The 19,988-nt window shown below is 32.3% G+C and overlaps 4 protein-coding genes across 7 annotated transcripts; all 4 read left to right on the top strand.

The window, feature by feature from the left end:
- Positions 1 to 69: 69 nt before the first annotated feature.
- On the top strand, positions 70 to 2,306 carry LOC106649436 (peptidyl-prolyl cis-trans isomerase D). The gene is made up of 2 exons (XM_014366850.2): positions 70 to 1,125; positions 1,202 to 2,306. Exon 2 carries the CDS (start codon positions 1,203 to 1,205, stop codon positions 2,304 to 2,306), a length of 1,104 nt encoding a protein of 367 aa, XP_014222336.1. The 5' UTR covers positions 70 to 1,125; position 1,202.
- A 688-nt stretch (positions 2,307 to 2,994) lies between these two features.
- On the top strand, positions 2,995 to 7,910 carry LOC106649435 (methionine--tRNA ligase, cytoplasmic). Its single transcript, XM_023462225.1, has 16 exons — positions 2,995 to 3,197; positions 3,447 to 3,601; positions 3,684 to 3,800; positions 3,883 to 4,164; positions 4,441 to 4,556; positions 4,624 to 4,740; positions 4,843 to 4,881; positions 4,954 to 5,118; positions 5,190 to 5,466; positions 5,535 to 5,916; positions 5,991 to 6,204; positions 6,276 to 6,512; positions 6,583 to 6,928; positions 7,016 to 7,192; positions 7,272 to 7,451; positions 7,530 to 7,910. The coding sequence occupies exons 1-16, from the start codon at positions 3,092 to 3,094 to the stop codon at positions 7,683 to 7,685; spliced, it is 3,066 nt and encodes a 1,021-aa protein (XP_023317993.1). The 5' UTR covers positions 2,995 to 3,091; the 3' UTR covers positions 7,686 to 7,910.
- A 264-nt stretch (positions 7,911 to 8,174) lies between these two features.
- On the top strand, positions 8,175 to 10,219 carry LOC106649437 (bladder cancer-associated protein). Its single transcript, XM_014366851.2, has 2 exons — positions 8,175 to 8,823; positions 9,170 to 10,219. Exon 2 carries the CDS (start codon positions 9,238 to 9,240, stop codon positions 9,478 to 9,480), a length of 243 nt encoding a protein of 80 aa, XP_014222337.1. The 5' UTR covers positions 8,175 to 8,823; positions 9,170 to 9,237; the 3' UTR covers positions 9,481 to 10,219.
- A 3,189-nt stretch (positions 10,220 to 13,408) lies between these two features.
- LOC106649385 (DNA repair and recombination protein RAD54B-like) lies at positions 13,409 to 17,487 on the top strand. Of its 4 annotated transcripts, none has more exons than XR_001339299.2 (11): positions 13,409 to 13,937; positions 14,002 to 14,101; positions 14,184 to 14,276; positions 14,346 to 14,478; positions 14,574 to 15,145; positions 15,216 to 15,966; positions 16,023 to 16,182; positions 16,295 to 16,421; positions 16,492 to 16,722; positions 16,809 to 16,929; positions 17,465 to 17,487. XR_001339299.2 is itself a non-coding variant. In XM_014366759.2 (10 exons), exons 1-10 carry the CDS (start codon positions 13,486 to 13,488, stop codon positions 16,813 to 16,815), a joined length of 2,610 nt encoding a protein of 869 aa, XP_014222245.1. In that variant the 5' UTR covers positions 13,409 to 13,485; the 3' UTR covers positions 16,816 to 17,064. The 4 variants fall into 4 exon arrangements, 2 of the variants coding, with proteins under 2 accessions (XP_014222245.1, XP_014222244.1); XR_001339298.2 differs by lacking the exon at positions 17,465 to 17,487 and adding an exon at positions 17,127 to 17,162; XM_014366759.2 differs by lacking the exon at positions 17,465 to 17,487 and having other exon boundaries at positions 16,508 to 16,722; positions 16,809 to 17,064.
- Positions 17,488 to 19,988: the final 2,501 nt, after the last annotated feature.

Below are 19,988 nucleotides of genomic sequence, written 5' to 3'. Positions count from 1 at the left end.
GTTGCACAGCTTGCAGCCTGATCTGCAAAGCGAAGTCGTAAAACTTCGATCATGTATAGGTTTGCTAATGTTAGGCTTGGTCTGTAAAGTACTTCGCTGAGAGATGTTTGAATGACTTATTTTTCGAATTATTAATATTATCTTGAAATATTTGGAAAGTTTCATTTCATTTTTTATGAATCGCTTAAAACCTAAAAGTAGGCGTCGTTCTCGTCAGCGGAGATTCTTAAAAACAGACTCCTTATTCGAGCATGCATGCGTCGATCATTTATTTTTGTTTTCATAGGGTTTCGAATCTAGAATTCGAATGTACCGTTTTACAGGACCAAAAATAGGAGACACATGATTAGTAGAACGATAAACAGATACATTCTTGACTAAAAATAATTGTCACTCGATACCGCACGCATCCTGCGCTTTTACGATCGTCGTGTAATGTATACGCCGCGCGCGGTGACATCTGATTTCTCGACCCCGCCCCTCGCTTCTCGATGCACTTTTTCTAACTATAGCAATGTAACGCGGTTGTACCGGGCATTCGGGCTGTACTTTGACGAATTGTCATCGTTGACAATTGCCGCCGATATGTGGTTAATTTGAGATAAGAGATACCCACCAGCGCCACCTCGCACGCATATAATTTATTGCTACGAGATTTTTCGGTTGCTCGATTGACAGACACAACATCGGGCATTTAAACGTTAACATCTGTTTTTTGTCTGGAAAAAAAATAGCGCCTACATAAATGCTCGGTTAGATCATCACCGCTAGAGCGAGTCGGGGCCCTAAATGTTGATCGAATTTCATCGTCCGTTTCGTAAGAACTCGCTGGAAGCATCGAAAATAGAGGGAGGCATGAGAGAGGGGACGCGGCCCCGTCAAACTGCAAACTTCCAAAATTTCAATGATACAGTTGCTTTTCTCTTATTTAATGAGAGGCCTTGTAACAAGTGCTCTATCCACGACTCGGTTGACTTTGGCATCCAGTCGAGCTCCTACTGCTGCGTGAGAAAGAAAAGAAAGCTGAGAGACTCTTGTTATTTCTTCAAGGAAAAGTCTTGAAAAACGGATTATTATTGATTGTTTTATTGATTTAGAAACAAAAAACAAAACCTACTTGTTCAGGTACAGTGATATAAATTGATTAGTCTTAAATTAATTTCTAAAACCTAGTTGAAGATTGTTATTGTCATTTTTTCAGAATGGTGACTTGTACGGACCCACTTGTTTTTCTTGACTTTGCTGTAAATGATGAGAAAATAGGAAGAGTGGTTATTTCATTATTTAAGGATAAATGCCCTTTAGCCTCAGAAAATTTCAGAGCGCTATGCACCGGTGAAAAGGGAATTGGAACCAAAGGAAAACCTTTGCATTATAAGGGATCACGAATTCATAAATATATACCTCAGCTTATGTTGATCGGAGGAGATATAATTGATTTTAATGGAAACAGCGGTGAAAGTATTTATGGAAGTGACTTTGAAGATGAAGATCTCAAAACGATGCATGATACAGAGGGATTTATTAGCATGGTTAATCGTGGTGTACCAAATTCCAACAATTCACAATTTGTTATAACATTAAATTCTTGTCCTCAGTTAGATGGAAACAATGTCATCTTTGGTGTAGTGCGTGCAGGTTTAAAAGTATTGAAGGATATTGGAGAATCTACAAACGTATGTGATGACAAGCCAATGGATAAAATTGTAATAGTAGACTGTGGTGAATTAGGTGCTGGTGAAAATTGGGGTTTAGATGATAATGATGGTGTAGATAAATATGTAACTTATCCAGAAGATTGGAATATTGTTAATTCAAACAAACTTGAATTCGAAAAAATTCTAAATATTATTAAAGAAATTAAGGGTTTTGGCAATGCTTTCTTTGTAAAGATGAAATATGTAAAAGCAGAAAAAAAGTACAAAAAAGCACTTAGGTATTACGAATATATGATTAATATGGAAGAGTTTGTGGAAAATGAAAATAATGAGGAAATAAAAGAATTAAAATGTATTTTGCTATTGAATTTAGCTACTGTAAAACTTTACCAAAAACAATATAAAGAAGCACATAAATTAAGTACTGATGTTATAATGTTGGATCCTAATAACTATAAAGGATTTTTACGAAGAGGACAAGCGTATGTTGGATTGGGTGAATATGAAAAAGGATTGGAAGACTTTCAGAAAGCTAATGAGATAAACAGTTTGGATGAACATGTTTTAAAAGAAGTAGAGAAAGCTAAAATCTTGATAAAATCTTATAAATCATCAGAAAAAGATTTATACAAGCGGATGTTTAAATAAAAGACAGTAATCTTTTGTAACATTATTGTAATATCAATCATGTAAAAATGTTTGCAATTTTGATAAATTTATTGTATAGTTAAAGTCAAAGATGTAATATAATTATAGTAAGAATATTTCTGAACTGTATTGCTTGAAATATTATCTAATGAAACATACATATAATAAAAATGAACTTTGCAATATCAACTAAATTTTAATGTTAAAATTTAATGTTGAAATTTTTCAAATTTTGGACTTTTTTGTTACTTTTTCTGGAAAGCCAAGAAAAATAACTTCTACTAAATAAAAGTGTATAAATATTTCTGAAATTCCATGATTTTTCAATACCTTGAATACCTGCAATAAAATTATTTAGATTTTTTAAAAGAAACATATGGTATCTATCAAAGACAAAAGTAAAATTTTACTCTTTAGTTTCATTCAAAAACTAGGTAATTCAATGATACAAGAATGTAAAATAATTGTCACATTTTATATTGTATTTTAATACATTCTAACTAATTTTTTTTAGATAAAACAGACTTTAATAAATAAATTTTTAGTTCATCACATCTGACTACAAAATAAATAATGTGTTCAAATCAAAAAGTATACATTTTGAAGCTTTAATTCCTTGTAATTTAATTTCGTGTTGCTTTGGCTGCAACTTCAAAAAGTTGTGACAGTTAAATGACCTGATTTAGCGCCGCATATGCTGACGAAACCGCACAAAACTGGTCCATCATCCATGTGTTCAACAATAAATAAAAGGATTGGACATTTGTCATAGAATTACTGTCAAAATGAAGGTTCTATCGAATCCTAACAACCCAAATTCATTGAAGCTAGTTATTGCAGCTTCGATTTCTGGCAAAAAGTTGAAAATTGATTACACAGCCGAATCTAAGCGTGAGTTTTTACACATAACCTTCGTGAAAACGCCGATATGATGCGGCTGCTATATTGCATTTATCAACAAATTGTCAAACATGCTCTATTCCACTTAGAAAATATTATTTATAATTCAAGATTTTTCTTTATCTAAATGAATGTACTTTGCTAGTAGCAAGTGACTGTCTTTCATGAATATATTATGGAGATTGTCCTGTTTTTCTTGAATATTAGAGAATTCTTTTAAAAATATAAATTATTTTACAGAAAGTTCTCTTCATCGATTACCAATTTTAAAAGATGAAGAACAAGGAATTGAATTATTCAGTTTAAGCGCAGCTGTACAATATCTTGCTCCACTTAGCACAAATAATTCTGTTATTGCTAACAGATGGCTCGAATGGGAAGCATGTCAATTGCTGGTATTTATAATGTTACATTTGCTTTTTATATAAAATGTTAATGTTAATAAATTAATTAATTATAATTAAATCTGATTCATAGCCAGCGATTACTGCTTATGGTGGCACTGGAAAAATAGATTTATCTCACAAGCCAAGAGTATGGTCATTATTGAAAGAATTAGATTCAACTTTAAAAAATAGCCAGTACTTAATACAGGTATGAAAATTTATTAAATTAGAAATAAATATTTTCATAATAAGTTAATGGAATTTTAATCAACATTACAATTCTATCACAGGAACAAAGTGATATTAATGTTGTGGATTCATCAATTTGGGTAACATTGTGGTCAACATTAATTCCTACAAAAATTGGAGAAGTGATACCCCAAGAATTTCCAAATGTCAATAAATGGTTGCTTCTAATAGAAAATTTACCAATTATTCAACAGTCATTAAAGAAAGTTACTATAGAAAGAGGACTTCCTGCTATAGTAGCTGTTAATGCAGTATCATGGTATCCTATCAACTCATACTCAGGATCTGAAAAACCTCAGAGTAAAACATCGAAAATTTCTGAGGTAAAATTAAAAACAAAATGTTATAAATATATATTATTTATTTAGAGGTGTTTCCTTTGCATGGAAGGTCGGAAATAAGTTACAACATGTTTAGAATTTGATGGATGTAGGTACCTAACAGATCCCTAAGATCGTACATTACACAAACGTAATGCAAATAAAAAAGTATAAAATCTTGTCAAGAAAAAAGTGCATGTTGCTTTTACTCATTATTTATTATTCCTTATCTTATATTGATATGGAAAAGATTTAATTTATTATGTTTTTTAATACTAGGTAACTTGCAATGAAGAAAAAGAAGATAAAGCTGTCTCGCAAGAAGAGTTAAATTCTGTAAAAAATAATTGGACATCTGTACCTTTCTTAGATTACAAAGAGTCAGCTTATCCGGTGTAAGTACTAATGTTTTTGTTTCTTATTTTTTATAAGCAACTTTAATCAATTAATTTAATTTTATAGATTACCTAAAAAAGACGAAAGAAATGTTTTAATTACATCTGCTCTTCCTTATGTAAATAATGTTCCTCACTTAGGAAATATTATTGGATGTGTACTTTCTGCAGATATTTTTGCTAGGTAATATATCAATTTCAAATACTTGTTAATCTAAAATACTAAATCTAAAATACCATGTATTTTATTGAAGAACTTCAATAATTTGTAAATATTTTATTTTAGGTATTGTCGGCAAAGAAATTATAATACCCTCTACATTAGGTATGTTAATATTAAAACCGTTAATCAGTAATAATAGTTGCACTGTGAAATAATTTCCATATTTTTTTTTAGTGGAACTGATGAATATGGTACTGCAACTGAAGCTAAAGCTTTAGAAGAAAAATTAACACCTCAGCAAATCTGCGATAAATATTTCAATATTCACAATGATATATACAGATGGTTTAGCATTGGTTTTGATTATTTCGGTAGAACGACAACACCAGAACAAACTGAGTAAATAAAAATGCTTGAACATTTACAATTTCCTAAATATTTGAAATTTATGATAAAATTCTATCTTTTAGAATAGTACAAGCTATGTTTTTGAGAATAAAAGAAACAGGCTACGTTATATCTAATTCAGTTGATCAACTTTTGTGTGAGAAGTGCGATAGGTTTTTGGCAGATAGATTTGTTGAAGGAGTTTGTCCTGGATGCAAATATGAAGATGCCAGAGGAGATCAATGTGATGGTTGTGGGCATCTTGTAAATGCAACTGAATTAATAAATCCAAGGTGTAAAGTTTGTAGCACTACACCAATTATCAAGGCATCAACGCAATTCTTTTTAGATCTACCTAAAGTGAGAAACTGAAAATTTATAAAAATTATAATGCTCATGAATTTGTCAATAAAAAATTCATTTTTTAGATTCAAAATAATTTGAAAGAATGGGCAAATAAAGTTGAAGATGGATGGACACCAGTGGCTCGAGCTGTTACTAAACCTTGGTTGCGAGATGGCTTAAAGCCTAGATGCATTACAAGAGATTTAAAATGGGGAATTCCAGTTCCTCTTGATGGATATCGGAATAAAGTATTCTATGTTTGGTTTGATGCCCCTATTGGATACCTCAGTATTACTAAAAAATATACTAAAGAGTATGAGAAATGGTGGAAACCGAAAGATTCCAAAGTTGATTTATATCAATTTATGGCTAAAGACAATGTTCCTTTCCATGCAATCATGTTCCCAGCAACTCTCATGGCTGCAAATGAAGGTCATACTCTTGTGAAACATATCATGGCCACAGGTAAAAACTTTCCTAGTTATTCGATTTTTTCATTATTAAGTTTAAAAAACATATTTATTTTTCGAATTTTGTAGAATATCTTAATTATGAGGATACTAAATTTTCCAAGTCACGAGGAATAGGTGTATTTGGCACGGATGCTAGAGACACAGGTATTCCAGCTGATGTTTGGCGGTTCTACCTTGCCTATATTAGGCCTGAAACTATGGATTCAAACTTCAACTGGATTGATTTAGCTACAAAAAATAATAGTGAATTACTTAATAATTTAGGAAACTTTATAAACAGGTAAATCATGAACAGTAAATAAATTTCTATAATTGATTAGATTGATGAATTAAAAATTGACGATTTTTCAGAGCTCTATCATTTGCAGACAAAACTTTTAATGGAACTGTCCCAGCTATTGATTTGAAAGAAGATGATTTAAATTTCTTGGCATTAGCTCAACGGGAATTGACATCTTACGTTAATTTACTTGAACAAGCTAGATTACGTGATGCTTTAAAACATGTTTTAATGATTTCTAAACATGGTAATCAGTACATGCAGTACCAACAACCATGGGTAAAAGTTAAGGGAAATGACGAAGACAAGTATGTAATAAAACAAGTTTTTCTGTTGAATTTAAAAAAATCGTATCTTATTGTGAATAATTAATTATAGGAAAAAAGGAGCTACTGTAATTGGATTATGCTGCAATATAGCGTGTCTTCTTGCATCTCTTATTGGCCCATTCATGCCAAACACCGCACGAGAGTTAAGATCACAACTTGGTTTATCAGTTCAAACTTATGGTTACATTCCAAATGTAATATCATTGATGATTCCATGTGGCCATAAGCTTGGAAAACCGAAACCATTATTTGCTAAAATTGAAGATAAACAAGTAGAAGAACTTCGCCAAAAGTATGCTGGAAAACAAAATTCTGAAACCATTAAAAAAAATAATCTAGCTTTAGATAATGCTGCTTTAGATAAGGTTGCACTAGAAGCTGCAATTGAAAAACAAGTAAGTTCACATATGAACATAACTTAATTGAAAAAAAAATTGTCCTTTCAATTAAATAATCTCTAAAATGAAATTAATTTTCTTTAGGGTAATCTAGTAAGAGAGTTGAAGGCTAAAGGTGATAAAAGTGTATGGCAACCTGAAGTTAATATTCTTTTAGATTTAAAAAAAAAATTAGCTAATCTTGCAAGCTCATCCAAAGCTCAAACAAATGCAGCATCTGATACTGATGCATCTGCTCTTGAAGCGGCCATTCAAAAACAGGTACAGTAAGATAAAAATGATTAATTTTCAAATGAAAAACCTTTTTAAATTATAACAATTCATTATTATTTTTTTAAAGGGCAACCTAGTTCGAGAGTTAAAGGCTAAAGGTGATAAAAGTGTATGGCAACCTGAAGTTAATATTCTTTTAGATTTAAAAAAGAAATTAGCTAATCTTGTTGCAAGTTCACCCAAGGCTCAAACAAATCCTGCATCTGATACAAATGTATCTGCTCTGGAAGCTGCCATTCAAAAACAGGTACAAAAAAATAAATATGATAAAATTTTCAAATGAAATTGATTTGAAATGACATCAATCTATAATTATTTTTTAAAGGGCAACCTAGTTCGAGAGTTAAAGGCCAAAGGAGATAAAAGTGTGTGGCAACCGCAAGTAGATATTCTTTTGGATCTTAAAAAGCAATTGGAAGCTTTCAAGCCATCATCAGCTGCAACATCCAGCAATAGTAAAAAATCCAAAAACAAGAAATAAGTCCTTTGACAGATGAATGTTCATTTTTTAAATTGTTAGCTGTTTTATGTGAATTTAGTGATGCATTCAATTGCAATATCACATGAATAATGTTCAGTAACATTTTATACTCTTTTACTTTTCTCTGCGTCTAACAGTTTTAAATGTTTATCAGTGGATGAAAGTTATTTTGTGAGACAATAAGACCCAAACCTGATCTGTGACCATAAAAAATAATTTTTAAAACAATTCACATTGTCTTATTGCTCCTTTTTTTAAAAATACTATTTAAATTCTAAGCACGTCTACGTTATCAACAAAATTCATTTATTTTACATCTGTATCCCAGCGAACAACTACCAAACGTCAGAACAGCGTGTCAAACGAGCGGATATTTTCGTTTTTCACCGGTATTATAACGCGTTGACGCAAGCGCAATTTCGCGCAGCAGCTCAAACAAGTAGATATCGCTAATCCATCGCGGGCATAGCTAATTTTTCGGTCAAATCTATTCGTGCATGCCGTATCTAGGTCTGCCACGACGAATCGGACGCAAGCGGGCAAAACGTAATCTGTGAAAAAATGTAAAATTTTTCGAATCGGTCCCGCACTCGAGGCATCGTCGTATACGCGCCTATCCGTACCTTTGCGTTATTATACGTTAAAACGCATTGATTGCGAATTAGCATGTGGTGATGCGCGTAGGTGAGGATTCGCGTATGCATGTATGCAACTCGAATCTCGATGCATGCACGTATCGAAGACGCATGACACAATAGAATTGGCAATCGCCAAAACAAGTATACACACAACGACGATCCGAGCGTATAATGAGTTAAAAGCGGCCTATCGTGTAAGAAATTCGCACAAGACTGAAAATTCACCAATGTATACGTGCTGAAAAACGGCGTCGTTGTGACAATATACGTACTCGTGGACACCACCGTGCAATATAACTCGACTGCTCGTAACGCGACATCGCTCCTGCGATTAATTAATACATTGTGTCTACTAGCCAATTAACAAATAAACGCCTACTCACAATCATCAATGAACGAACTTCGATTTTGGGCCGAGATAACGACGCCGGGAAGGTGGAAAAATTTCGACTGAGGCCGTATAAACAATTCCTTTTTCAAGGTTATAAATTACAGATGAGGTTTGTAATGTCTGTTATCCTATACTCTCGATACTTAAACGGAGTAGCTACAATACATTCGATAGAATAAGCCACCGTATTGGCGATTTTTTAACGTTTTATGTTATTCTTTCCATGCTGAATTGCTTCTTTAATAACAATTACATTGTAAATGAATTTCAATCAATCATTAAATTAGTTATTGCTGCATTGTATTTCAAATGAAACCAGTTATTTTTAAAATCTCGAAGATAATCATTGAAAAAAAAACGAGGAATTAATGTCTTTGAACAGTTTTTTATGTATTTTTTGAAAGATATACAATTCTCCAATTTTTCTAACTGTAATTTTTTGCTTTTATTTACAGAGCAGAGGAAATTGAGAGTCTACCAGTGTCGAATCACAATAGTTGATCAATATTGAAAAAATTACAACATGTACTGTGTACAGTGGTTAATACCAGTGCTTCTCATACCAAAGCCGGTGAATCCTGCTTTACTGCAGACACATGTTATGTTCATGGTTCTATATCTCATTGGGTTCTTCCTGGAACGAAAGCCATGCACTGTATGCAGCCTAGTTTTTCTGGTAACAGTGTTTCTTATTTGTTACAGTGGATTCGGTAACTGCATCTTTTGGAGTAATAATTGTGATACTGTGCGGTGTGATAACGGATAAGGCCCTAAATTTTTAAAAAATCAATGATATAGTAATTTTCATTAGGTATAATTATGACTGTAATAAATTTGTGCTGTTTAAATAATGAATTAAAAGTATATTTAATGAACATCTAATTTTGTATCTGCTCAATGAGACGTTGGCTATCTCCAAATGTAAATATATACAAAACGCAGCATTGGCAAGAATTATAGACTAAGTGCAAAATTTGAATAAAAATTGTAAATAGTTAACTGCCCACTGATATTTAAAACTATTTAGACCGGTCATGGAAAGCATGCATGTGCTTATTCTATAAATATCTTGTACATTAAATGTATTTAAAATACATAATGAACCTTAAAGTTATTTGAGAAAAAAATTATTACAATTTTAAATGTATAAGCAGCTTATTGGAAAATTAAATTCATTGACTTGCTATACAATATGTAATATATCAAAAATTGTATCATATATTTTAAAAAGTTGGTATTTTCTTTTCCAAAAGTTTTAGGTAAGAATCTTCCATCATGTCGATCATTATATTTTCAATGTAAATATAAAATCTTACGCTGGAATTGATTATGAGCATAACGATTATTGATTTACTGTTAGAAAAAAAAATTGTTAAAGTATTGTTTCCAGTACAAAATGATTTGTTATTTTGAATGATAGAGATAGCTTTGTATCTAAATGACTTTAGAAATATTTGTAAGTGAACAAAGCTTAATTCTAATAAAAAAACACGATTTCTGCCAAAGTAATTTCTTATAATCTTCAATTTTCCTTCATTTTCTTTCTTATAAAAATAACATAATTTTGCAGCAAAGTTTTGAAAAGAACAAGAAAACTCATACAAAATAGATAAAAATTTTACCTATTTTATTAATTTTGGAGTACGACGATTCATGGCCATTGTAGTATAATGTTGGTACATTTTTTTGGGTTTCGTATAAATTTTTCGGCGCTCAAATGAGAACTTTTAAATATGGCAAGTATTTTTTCGCGCTGTAAAAAGGTCCTGCTATTTGAAACCTATAATTAATTAATGCATTTTAATTCTGTTTCAACTCCAATGATATCGTGGCAAAAAAGAAATTTTCTAAGATTAAGTTGATGCCATATCGACGTGAATCGAAATAAATTATTGATATTGAAGAATAATAATCGTTCGTTAAAATTTTTATTATTTTTTTATCATAATCATAATTATGAAATGATGGCTCGTTTGTATTGTTGTTTCTTTTAACGGAGACGTGGTCTTTTTGGCTTTGGCACTGGTTGTACAAGATTCTCTTCGTCTGTTCGCAAGTATAAACTCAATAGATCCTTGAAACTCATTTTTTCGGCAATTATCCGGCAAATTCAATTTACAGTAATCAGTCATAAACAGATCTGTTACGAACAATTCCAAATCTGGCCTTATCAATGCATTTGCTTCATCTTTTTTTAAAAGAATCGTATTGAAATAGCTAACTCCTATCCCTATGTCTGGTAATCAAGTTCAATCGGAAGCCGGCCGACTGCAATAGTTCCATCAACTTTTATCATGTTCACAATTAAAGGATAACTTTCCAATTAGAATCTTTCAAAATCCATAGCAAACACTGTGTCTTCGTTCAAACTGTTCATGTTTGCCCCGTGCTTCAAGAGCGAACGCGCGAGTTCAACGTCTCGAAGCGTGCCACAGCCACGTGCAAAGCACTCTCTCCATATCGATCGTGTGCTTCGATATTTGCTCCTTTCTCAATGAGCATGTCGATGATCTCATCGACTGGTTTTTTGTGCATAGTGCATATCCGTTAACCCGTAGGAAAAATTATTTTCTGTACGAATATATTGGGCCTGTGCGTCGTCCGTGGCGCCCCCACTTTGGAAGCATTTCCCATGTTATTTCTTATGAGGAGAAATTTAGTTCGGTGAGCGCCGCTGGTATAATTGGAAATCATTTTCATAAGAGCACATGTTAACCCATTAACGCGCAAAAGTGCAATTTTGTGCATGAATTTTCCGTTGTAAAAAAATTATGGATAAAGTTAAAATATTTTCTTGAAAATCCATACCCAAGGGTTTTTGGGTATGCTCTTTCAGTATCCGGTATTATTTTTGCGATAAATAAACATTATCATCGTTTATTTTGCCATTAAAAACAAAAAACGTGATTTTTTGACTCGCAATTTTTTTTCAAAGTCGATTTTCTACCTTGCCTTGCCTTCGGAGGGTTCCCATAACACCAGAAATCGTGCACTTTTTCTCTGAACCTTCAAAAAATGCGCTGCCGCGATTTTTATCTTGCCCCTATATTTCTAAAATGGCTAATTTACACCGGGCAGTGGTATAAAAATTCACTCATTTTTTACTCAGAACCTATTTTACATGCGCTAAATATGAACTCAAAAGTACAATTTGGAGTGTGAAAACTTATTTGAAATCGTTTAGAGAATACGTGTGTTTTTTTTCAGAATTTTTCAGACCACTTTGAAAATTTTGCAAAATACGACTATTTTCCGGCCTGTCGAAAAAATCCAAAATGTTCCAAAAAAATCTGACAAATTCTGAAAAAAATTATTGAAAAATTCTGAAAAAAAATCACATGTATTCTTTGAACAAATTTGAACGCTTTTCATTGTATGACTTTCTTTTATAAAGTCAATAATTTACAAATAAAAAATGAGGCAATTTTCATATCGCTACTCAGTATAAATTAGCCATTTTAGAAATATAGGGGCAAGATAAAAATCGCGGCAGCGCATTTTTCGAAGGTTCAGAGAAAAAGTGCACGATTTCTGGTGTTATGGGAACCCTCCGAAGGCAAGGCAAGGTAGAAAATCGACTTTGAAAAAAAATTGTGAGTCAAAAAATCACGTTTTTTGTTTTTAATGGCAAAATAAACGATGATAATGTTTATTTATCGCAAAAATAACACCGGATACTGAAAGAGCATACCCAAAAACCCCTGGGTATGGATTTTCAAGAAAATATTTCAACTTTATCCATAATTTTTTTACAACGGAAAATTCATGCACAAAATTGCACTTTTGCGCGTTAATGGGTTAATATCGACGCCAGCGCTTCTAAGCTGATGACGCAGGTTGCATCGGGTCATAAAGATAAATTTCTTTAGTACAGCAATTTCCCTTATAAAAACGTACGATAGGATTTCAGTAGAAATTTCGCGGGGTCCTTTAGTAAGTATTTATAAGGGAAATTGCTGTACTGAAGAAATTTATCTTCACGACCCAATGCAACCTGCGTCAAGAATCTTTTTTATCATTATGTTTTCATTGATGCATTCATTTATCGATTTATTTGTTTATTATACTTTTTTTGTTGAAAAAAGGGTGTAATGTGATTGGATGTCAATGTCTTCACATAAAGGCCCTCATAGTACACCTCACAGTAACACAGTAACCCTTAAATGGTGTAAATGGAACATATTTAATCCATTGAAGAGGTAAGATGATTCCAAATAATTTAAAAAATTTGTACTGATCTTATGTGTTAAATACACAATTACCATTTCATAAATTTTTGAATTTTCAACTAGTCCAACAATAATTGATCCCAGTATGAAGTTGAGCGTGCATGAAACTTTGTTAATTATATACTTCAAAGGTAAAAATGAATGAACCTTCAACCTACCGTTGTGTCTCTCATATTTTGCTTAGAGTTTATTTTTGTATATTTTTATTGATCACTGATCAAATTATACATGTTCGAATTATCAGGGTAATTTTAAATTATTGTGCATCAAAATATGATAGATGTTTTATATTTTATTTTTTCGTTTTATTAATTTACGTTAGATAAATAAACACGTGTGTAAAGAGACGTACGAAACAATTTCACTACGTCGCCGCCCTGTGATTTAAATAATAATTTTGACAAATGCCCTGTAGGTGTCGCATCAATGTTTTGGCGCTAAACTGATGAACTTTTCATATTATGATTCATGGTGCAAGTCTGCTGCAAAAAGCCGATGGTGTTGTTTAGAAACAATTTTCTCCAAATTTCGCTGAAGCCATAATGAATCGAAATAATCGTTCCGGTGGAATTAAGTTTCGGGAATTAGATTACAAAAAGTCTTCGCCGTACGACAAAGCAAAGCATGACAACAACCAGCGCAAAAAAGAAAATGTATTGAAGTTGTTTGCTGCAGCAGATTTGAAAGTAACACACGAAGATCTTGCTGAAAAAGAAAATGCAAACTCTCGTACCCCGAATCTTTCCACTTTTGAAAATGGTCCGACTATTGATGAAAACATTGACAGTGACAGTCAGACTAAAATAGACAATCAAGAGGATCAAGGAGGAGACAACCGAGAGGAGCCTATAAAACATCAAGCGAAGAAGATGAAATTGGATAATATTAATGAAAAATCAATAACGAGTCCTAAACAACTCACTCCCGATTCATCCAATCATAAATTACAAACTAATCAGTCAGTGCAACAAAAGTGTATAAACAGCGATACAAGGTAAGAAGCTCACAATAGTCGATAAATCTTTTTAACTGATTTTATTTTTTTTTACTTTTTTCAGGATTTATAATGTGATGATTGGGAAAATTTCAACTCGAAAACACAAACAATGGGAAGATGATGGAATCTTGGAAGTTCGTGGTAAAAGTGCTACATTAAAGGTACATTAGTATTTTAATTTATACATAAAATATATTAATAAATCTATATTTTAAAAAATTTCATCAAATTAATTTATTTCAGGACGTCAATGGAAAATTTATTGGTAAAACAACAGTTAAACCAGAAATGATAGAAGAAGGTTTCAGAATTTGTATGAGCGGCAAAGAAATTGAAGTAAAGAAATTATTAAATTGTCTTAAACCATATGATAATGGTTAAAAATATTGATTATTTGATTTTTAGATTGTGGAATTGGCTTCTTCTCAAGAAACAGCAAATGTTCAAACTTCTGATGATGGAAATATTAGCAGCATTGTTTTGGAACCTCCCACCAAGAAAGTAAAAACATCCAAAGGATTCATTCCAGTAAAGTCGAGTAATTAAATGTTGAAATTTGTTAAAATCTTGTAATAATAATTAACTTTCTGTATATCAAAGCTAAAATAATTATCTGTAAAAACTTATTTTTAGGTAGTTTGCATTTCAATTTTGAACCACTTATAATGCCAAATCCAACATTTAATATTGAATCCTCAATAGACGATGTAGAACAAAAACTGCATGAAGTTTCTGTAGACGGTTGTTTAGTTTCTGCTCTAAGACCTCATCAACGTGAAGGTATTATTTTTATGTACAAATGTGTGATGGGAATGGCTGACCCCAGATATAAAGGTGCAATTTTGGCTGATGAAATGGGTTTAGGAAAAACCTTGCAGTGTATTACACTAGTATGGACACTTTTAAAAAAAGGTCCTACTGGAAAACCTGTCATAAAAAGAGCGCTAATTGTAGCCCCCAGTAGTTTATGTGGAAATTGGAATAAAGAGTTTAGAAAGTGGCTGGGAAGCATGAAAATTTCTCCTTATGTTGTAGAGGGTAAACAAAAAGTTAAAGATTTTAAAAAAACTCCTAGAGCTTGTGTTATGATAATAAGTTATGAAATGTTTATTAGAAATGTAGAAGATATTAATGACTTAAAGTTTGATCTCTTAATATGTGATGAAGGACATAGACTAAAAAATAGTGAAGTAAAAACATTAAAGGTAAAATAGTAAAAAAAAGTGCAGAATTTGATAAAAACTTTTTTTCAAAATTATAATTTTTATTTTTCAGTCACTAAGTCAATTGAGTTGTGAAAAGAGAATATTGTTAACTGGTACTCCAGTGCAAAATGATTTAGAAGAGTTTTATACGTTAGCTAATTTTGTAAGCCCAGGTATTCTTGGTAGTTTTCATGAGTATAAAAGTTATTATGAAAATCCAATAGTTGTGTCCCAAAGAGCCTCAGCTGATGAAGAAGATATTGAACTAGGACAGAGTAGAGCAAAAGAATTGCATGAAAGATCAAAAATTTTTATACTTAGACGAACAAATAATTTAATTAATCAGTATTTGCCTCAAAAGCATGAACTTGTAATATTTTGTCGTTTAACAAAAGAACAAGATAACTTGTATGAACTAATTACTGATTACTGGTTCAATAGAACCCTCATGGATGTAAATGTTATGCCACTAGCTATTATAACAGCTTTGAAAAAAGTTTGTAATCATCCATACCTTTTCACATCTGAAAAAACAGATATTCTGAATGAAATATTACCGAATATCCCAACGAATTTATCTGCAATCAACACATCTTTCCAGTATTCAAGTAAATTTAAAGTAGTTCAAGCTATTATTCAAGACTTAAAAAGAACATCAGAAAAACTAGTATTGATATCATATTTTACACAAACTTTGGATTTACTGGAAAAAATTTGTTGTACAGAAGGTTTGCAATTTTGCAGATTAGATGGATCCACAAATACATCAAATAGAACAAAATTAGTGGAAAAGTTTAATTCAAAAGATAATAATTCAATAAGTAAGAAAAAACTAAATTAAGATTATATTTTATTCTAATTTATTAAAATTTTTTAGGAATTTTTTTACTCAGTGCCAAGGCTGGTGGAACTGGATTGAATTTGATAGGTGCATCCAGACTAATTTTGTTTGATTCCGATTGGAATCCAGCTAATGATGCGCAAGCTATGGCTCGAATATGGCGTGATGGGCAAAAGCGATCTGTTTATATTTACAGGTAATTAAGAACAATCGTTTTTAAGTTGAGCACTCTTCAATTATAAAATATATTTGCTTATATTCAATCATAAAGTATATTTGCTTCATAAAAAAATGTATGAATTTTCTAGATTATTAACTACTGGTACAATTGAAGAAAAAATTTACCAAAGACAAATTAGTAAAACTAGTTTAAGTGAAGCTGTTGTCGATGCAAATCATATATCTTCTCTAAAATTGTCAAAAAGTGAACTAAAGGTACTTATAATTCATTTTTTGGAAATAATATAACTCAATCATTTTTCAAAATTATCATAAATTATTCTAGGATTTATTCTCTCTAGATAGTAAAACTATCTCTGTTACTCATGATCTCATGGACTGTTCTTGTTCTGGATCTGGTGAGATACCTTCAAAGGAACAAGAAATTCTATCTACAAGTGAAAATTCTAGAGATTGTCAGTTCAGTCTTAAAAAAAAACCAAAGCAACAAATTACTATTAATCAACTTCTTTGTTGGCAGCATTTCAAGCAACCGATCAGCTCAGAGCTATTACAAGTAAGAGAAACAGATCTTTTTAAATTTAAATTTTAAATTTAATTAAGTAGAGCAATGATTTAATTGAAAACTTGCGTTATTTGCAGGATTTAATGTTAAGTAAAGTAAATTCTTTAATCACGTTTATTTTTAAAAATTCAGTAGAAAAATAAATTGTTGTTAACTTTTACAATATACATGAGATCAACACTCATCCAGTATCAAAAGGTAATACATGTTATATTTTGTTAATCTCTGAAGTCTAAAGTTTAAAAGTTCAAATATAAGTGACCTGTAGCAGTATTAAATACTGTAAAAATCGTACAAACAATATTACAGTACCTTTAATTCAACTACTTATAATTACCTGTAAATTACACATCATTAACTTATTTACAATTTACTCTGTTTCATCATGAAATTAGCCATTCTTTCTAAGAATTGCGGTGGCGTACCCTCCCTCCCTCTCTGTCTCCCACGCGCGTATGTAGCTGCACGAAGAAGAAAAAAAAGTAAAGTAAAATAAAAGAAACGCGGCTTTCTGTCTCTCGCTCGGTGGTGCTCATTGTTATGTGTCTTCGAGTGCTCTCTGCCGCGACGGTATAGCTCATCACACGCGTGACGCGTCTGTAGGCGCGCCACAGAGTAAGTTGAAGGTGTACACGCGTTATATAATTAATATAGGTAGATGTTGAAGGGGGATGATAAAAACAAATGTAACCGATCGGCTATTTTATTGTTCATATAATTTGAATTTTTCAAGATCTGCGACGAAGTAAATCAGTCGGTGCAAATCGATGCAAGGGACAAGTTGGGCCGGACACCACTGCAGTTGGCCGTGGCGAATCTCTGGCCAGATTGCGTTGATATTCTCTTTGAACGTGGCGCTGATCTGTCTAGTTTTGTTTTTCCTACTGACAGTTACTTCGCCGAAAAATATATAAGATATAATAAATCAAGTAATAGAATTGTGTTTAATGACAGATTGAGACTAGCGTCTAGCGCGTTGGCCGTCGTCGAAAAAATTGAGAATAGAGGATATCAACTGAAGCGAAGCGACGCCTTGACGATCATGAAATTTTACGCCAAGTATAGATTGTTCGAAAAGTCGTCAGATCTTGAAATATGTTGGTATGATGAGGAGGAGTTCACAACGGCTGCAAAAAAGATACGGATATGTCCGGGAATATCGATGGTAGAAAGCTATCGTGATGAAGAAAAAATAAATACAAGTCCGGGTCTGTGCCTCGATGAAGTTTTACAACTGCGACCCGAAGAAGCGGCCAAACTACTTACATATGAAGACTACTGGAAGTTCGCGTGCTCGGACAATTGGCAAGCCAAATTGTATTATCGTCAAAAAGAACTGATTGAACTCAATGCTGATAATCTGTGCGAGAAACTATCCAGAGGATTTTTCCGGAGCTGGGCACTGGATCCTCTCTGGGAGCTGATACACAAACGACTGCCACTTGAGTGCTGTGACATGATTACCGAGGAATTGAAGAACGAGGATTTATATCACATTTGTTTGGCGGCTGCTGGTCGAAGTTCATGATGACAAGTAGCAATTTTATAGCATTTTTTTGTCTGTCGTCATTACATTTTTCATATTCTTCTGATAATTCAATCAAATAAATAAATTTGAAGAAAAGAGTTTCGATTTTCTTATTGATAAGTACACAATGTAATGAAGAGTAGAATATACATCTCAAATTGTGTATTTATTAACTCTGACACCTCCTTGAGACCAAATTTATTCATACACACGTGAAATATATAAATATCAACAAATAATAATGATGCACTAAGAGCGTCTGATCGTGCCGACTTCATACGGTATTTTTCTTCTTCCCTTGATCTAAAGTATGAGCTTTCGATAGGATCGCGGCACTGACGTTATTTTTTTATGATCCAACTCCAAGCGTACCAGCATCTCATCAGCAATTAATCAATTAGCCAACTTGACTCTCGCAAAATCAAAGTCTGTGAAGCCAAAGGTTTTTCTGATTTCAACTGGGCCGTGGATGGTGTCAACGATAATAGTAGTTCGACACCGTAAACATTCACAAAATGAATATAAAGAATTTATCCGAACTAATTATAATCTTGTAAAATTAATATTTTCTATTTACTTCATTCTACGATTAAAGGAACAATTATTAGAGATGCGATCTGTAAATATTTTGGCTCTTGCATTTATGGTATTATTATTTTTATGAATGAAAATAAAAAGGCATTTTCGGCATTTATTCATTTAAAAAGGCTAATAAATAGAAAATATTAAAAGATAAATCGATATGAATTATAGAAAGAAAAAATGCCAACGGTCGCAGCCGCATCAAATTCAAATCGTGTGTAGAAGCTGCAGTCTAGTTGTAACGTCTCTGTATGCTCTCTACTTTCTCTTGTGTTGTGTTTGTCTGCTCTTCTCCTACCGACCGCCTGAATTAGGAATCATCTAATTCGGTGATGATTAGTAAGCGGGAGTCTAGCGAAGTAGATGCGTTGCCTATGCCATATGCTGTTGGTATTAATACAGCATGTATGACTATAGTCATAAATACGAGCGGCTCCCCAGCAAGCTCAATTCACGCTTTCCAAATTAGTACCGAATTTTTAACTACTCCTACTCTACTTACAAGGAGACCACATGAGATGCGTGTCACCAAATGTCCTGAAAATTTTTTCTGGTCTCTTGGTACCTAATAATGAAGCCCACTATGCTTAAGTGGATCCAATGAGCCTTAGGGTGCACTATAAAAATCATTTTCTAATTTATTGAAAAATCTTTGTGAATTTCTAACCAGTAACAGGACATCTTAAACGGAAAATTGCACAATGCAGTCAATAAATGGACGGTTTACCCTACTTATAGTAGATTCATTTTTTGGAAATATTATAACTCAATTATTTTAGTAAATTATGATAAATCATTCTAGGATTTATTCTCTCTAGATAGTAACACTATCTCTGTTACTCATGATCTCATGGACTGTTCTTGTTCTGGATCTGGTGAGACCTTCAAAGGAACAAGAAATAGGGTATCTGCATGAAAAAAAATCATTGAAATAATTATGTTATAGTAAAATATATGGCCGATTCTCTGTGAAATCGAATGGCCAAAAAATTTTTTTTTCTGCAAATATGAAAAACTTGCTGTTCCCGATGTCAGAAATGTCCCCAAATTTTATTAGAATTTTTGGGACCATCTATCACTCTTTTTCAGGGGCCCGAAGTTGGCCATTTTAGGGTTTTTTTGAAATTCATGAAAAATCACAAATATT

This window comes from Trichogramma pretiosum, unplaced genomic scaffold, assembly GCF_000599845.2.
Source record: "Trichogramma pretiosum strain Unisexual culture from Peru unplaced genomic scaffold, Tpre_2.0 scaffold9, whole genome shotgun sequence".
NCBI classification, from domain to species: Eukaryota; Metazoa; Arthropoda; class Insecta; order Hymenoptera; family Trichogrammatidae; genus Trichogramma; species Trichogramma pretiosum.
The sequence above is the reverse complement of the archived record's forward strand: the minus strand, read 5'-3'. Positions and strand labels throughout refer to the sequence as shown.

What these genes read in the sequence shown, in the direction of transcription:
- LOC106649385 (XM_014366758.2), top strand. Translation starts at nt 13,486, where the DNA reads ATGAATCGAAATAATCGTTCCGGTGGAATTAAGTTTCGGGAATTAGAT. An exon ending in GTGAAGTAAAAACATTAAAG is followed by an intron (nt 15,146 to 15,215) that starts GTAAAATAGTAA and finishes TTTATTTTTCAG; the next exon opens with TCACTAAGTCAATTGAGTTG. An exon ending in TCAGCTCAGAGCTATTACAA is followed by an intron (nt 16,723 to 16,808) that starts GTAAGAGAAACA and finishes CGTTATTTGCAG; the next exon opens with GATTTAATGTTAAGTAAAGT.
- LOC106649436 (XM_014366850.2), top strand. Translation starts at nt 1,203, where the DNA reads ATGGTGACTTGTACGGACCCACTTGTTTTTCTTGACTTTGCTGTAAAT.
- LOC106649435 (XM_023462225.1), top strand. Translation starts at nt 3,092, where the DNA reads ATGAAGGTTCTATCGAATCCTAACAACCCAAATTCATTGAAGCTAGTT. An exon ending in TCTGCAGATATTTTTGCTAG is followed by an intron (nt 4,741 to 4,842) that starts GTAATATATCAA and finishes ATTTTATTTTAG; the next exon opens with GTATTGTCGGCAAAGAAATT. An exon ending in ACAACACCAGAACAAACTGA is followed by an intron (nt 5,119 to 5,189) that starts GTAAATAAAAAT and finishes TCTATCTTTTAG; the next exon opens with AATAGTACAAGCTATGTTTT.
- LOC106649437 (XM_014366851.2), top strand. Translation starts at nt 9,238, where the DNA reads ATGTACTGTGTACAGTGGTTAATACCAGTGCTTCTCATACCAAAGCCG.